At 47.5% G+C, this 663-nt stretch overlaps 1 protein-coding gene across 1 annotated transcript in view; it reads left to right on the top strand.

Annotated features, from left to right (window-relative positions):
* Positions 1–663, top strand: part of LOC107588102 (glycogenin-1-like) — a 15,491-nt gene that overhangs the window by 13,945 nt on the left and 883 nt on the right. Inside the window, exon 6 of the mRNA XM_016276112.1 lies at positions 338–536. Within this exon, the coding sequence (XP_016131598.1) occupies positions 338–536 (199 nt within the window). The remainder of the gene's footprint in view (positions 1–337; positions 537–663) is intronic.

Raw genomic sequence — 663 nt, 5'->3', positions numbered from 1 at the left:
ACACACACACACGAGTCACATGAAGGCTGCTCATGCCGTAACATCGGGTTACACGAGCGGAGGAAGAAGAGTGAGACACAAAATCATCCGAGGAGACACTCGCGCTAATTTCAGAAGGCTTCCGGTAATAGTGTGCATGGTGTTCTCACTTCAGGTTTGCACCACGCTGTGTAGATTATAGCTCACAGAAAATGTCAGAGCAGATTTCCAGTCGGGATTTTAACCAGTTAAATCCTGAAGTATGACTTGCAATGAACACATTTGAAATGCATTCACATACCTTATGTCGCCTGCTATTTTTCAGGAATGCATGCTGAAAATGTCTTTCGGTCCACAGATATGGTGCAAATGCGAAGGTTGTGCACTTCCTGGGCCAGATGAAGCCGTGGAGCTACACGTATAACCCCACGCAGAGGAGAGTGAGAGGATCGTCTCAGCCCGTTCTCCTGCAGCAGTGGTGGGCTCTGTACAGCGCCGAGGTGCTGCCCATGCTGATCCGAGAGTATGGAGACCAGCCCTTCAACTCCGGCTGTGAGGTCAGGCCTAAACACACAGAACAAGAAAATAAGCATGTCCATGAGTCTACATGGCATACTTGCACTACATGCTAAGCATTGTTAACTTTAATAAGATACATTATTCACACACACACACACACACACA

This window comes from Sinocyclocheilus grahami, unplaced genomic scaffold (genome assembly GCF_001515645.1).
Source record: "Sinocyclocheilus grahami isolate Dianchi unplaced genomic scaffold, SAMN03320097.WGS_v1.1 scaffold98.1, whole genome shotgun sequence".
Taxonomy (NCBI): Eukaryota; Metazoa; Chordata; class Actinopteri; order Cypriniformes; family Cyprinidae; genus Sinocyclocheilus; species Sinocyclocheilus grahami.
The sequence above is the reverse complement of the archived record's forward strand: the minus strand, read 5'-3'. Positions and strand labels throughout refer to the sequence as shown.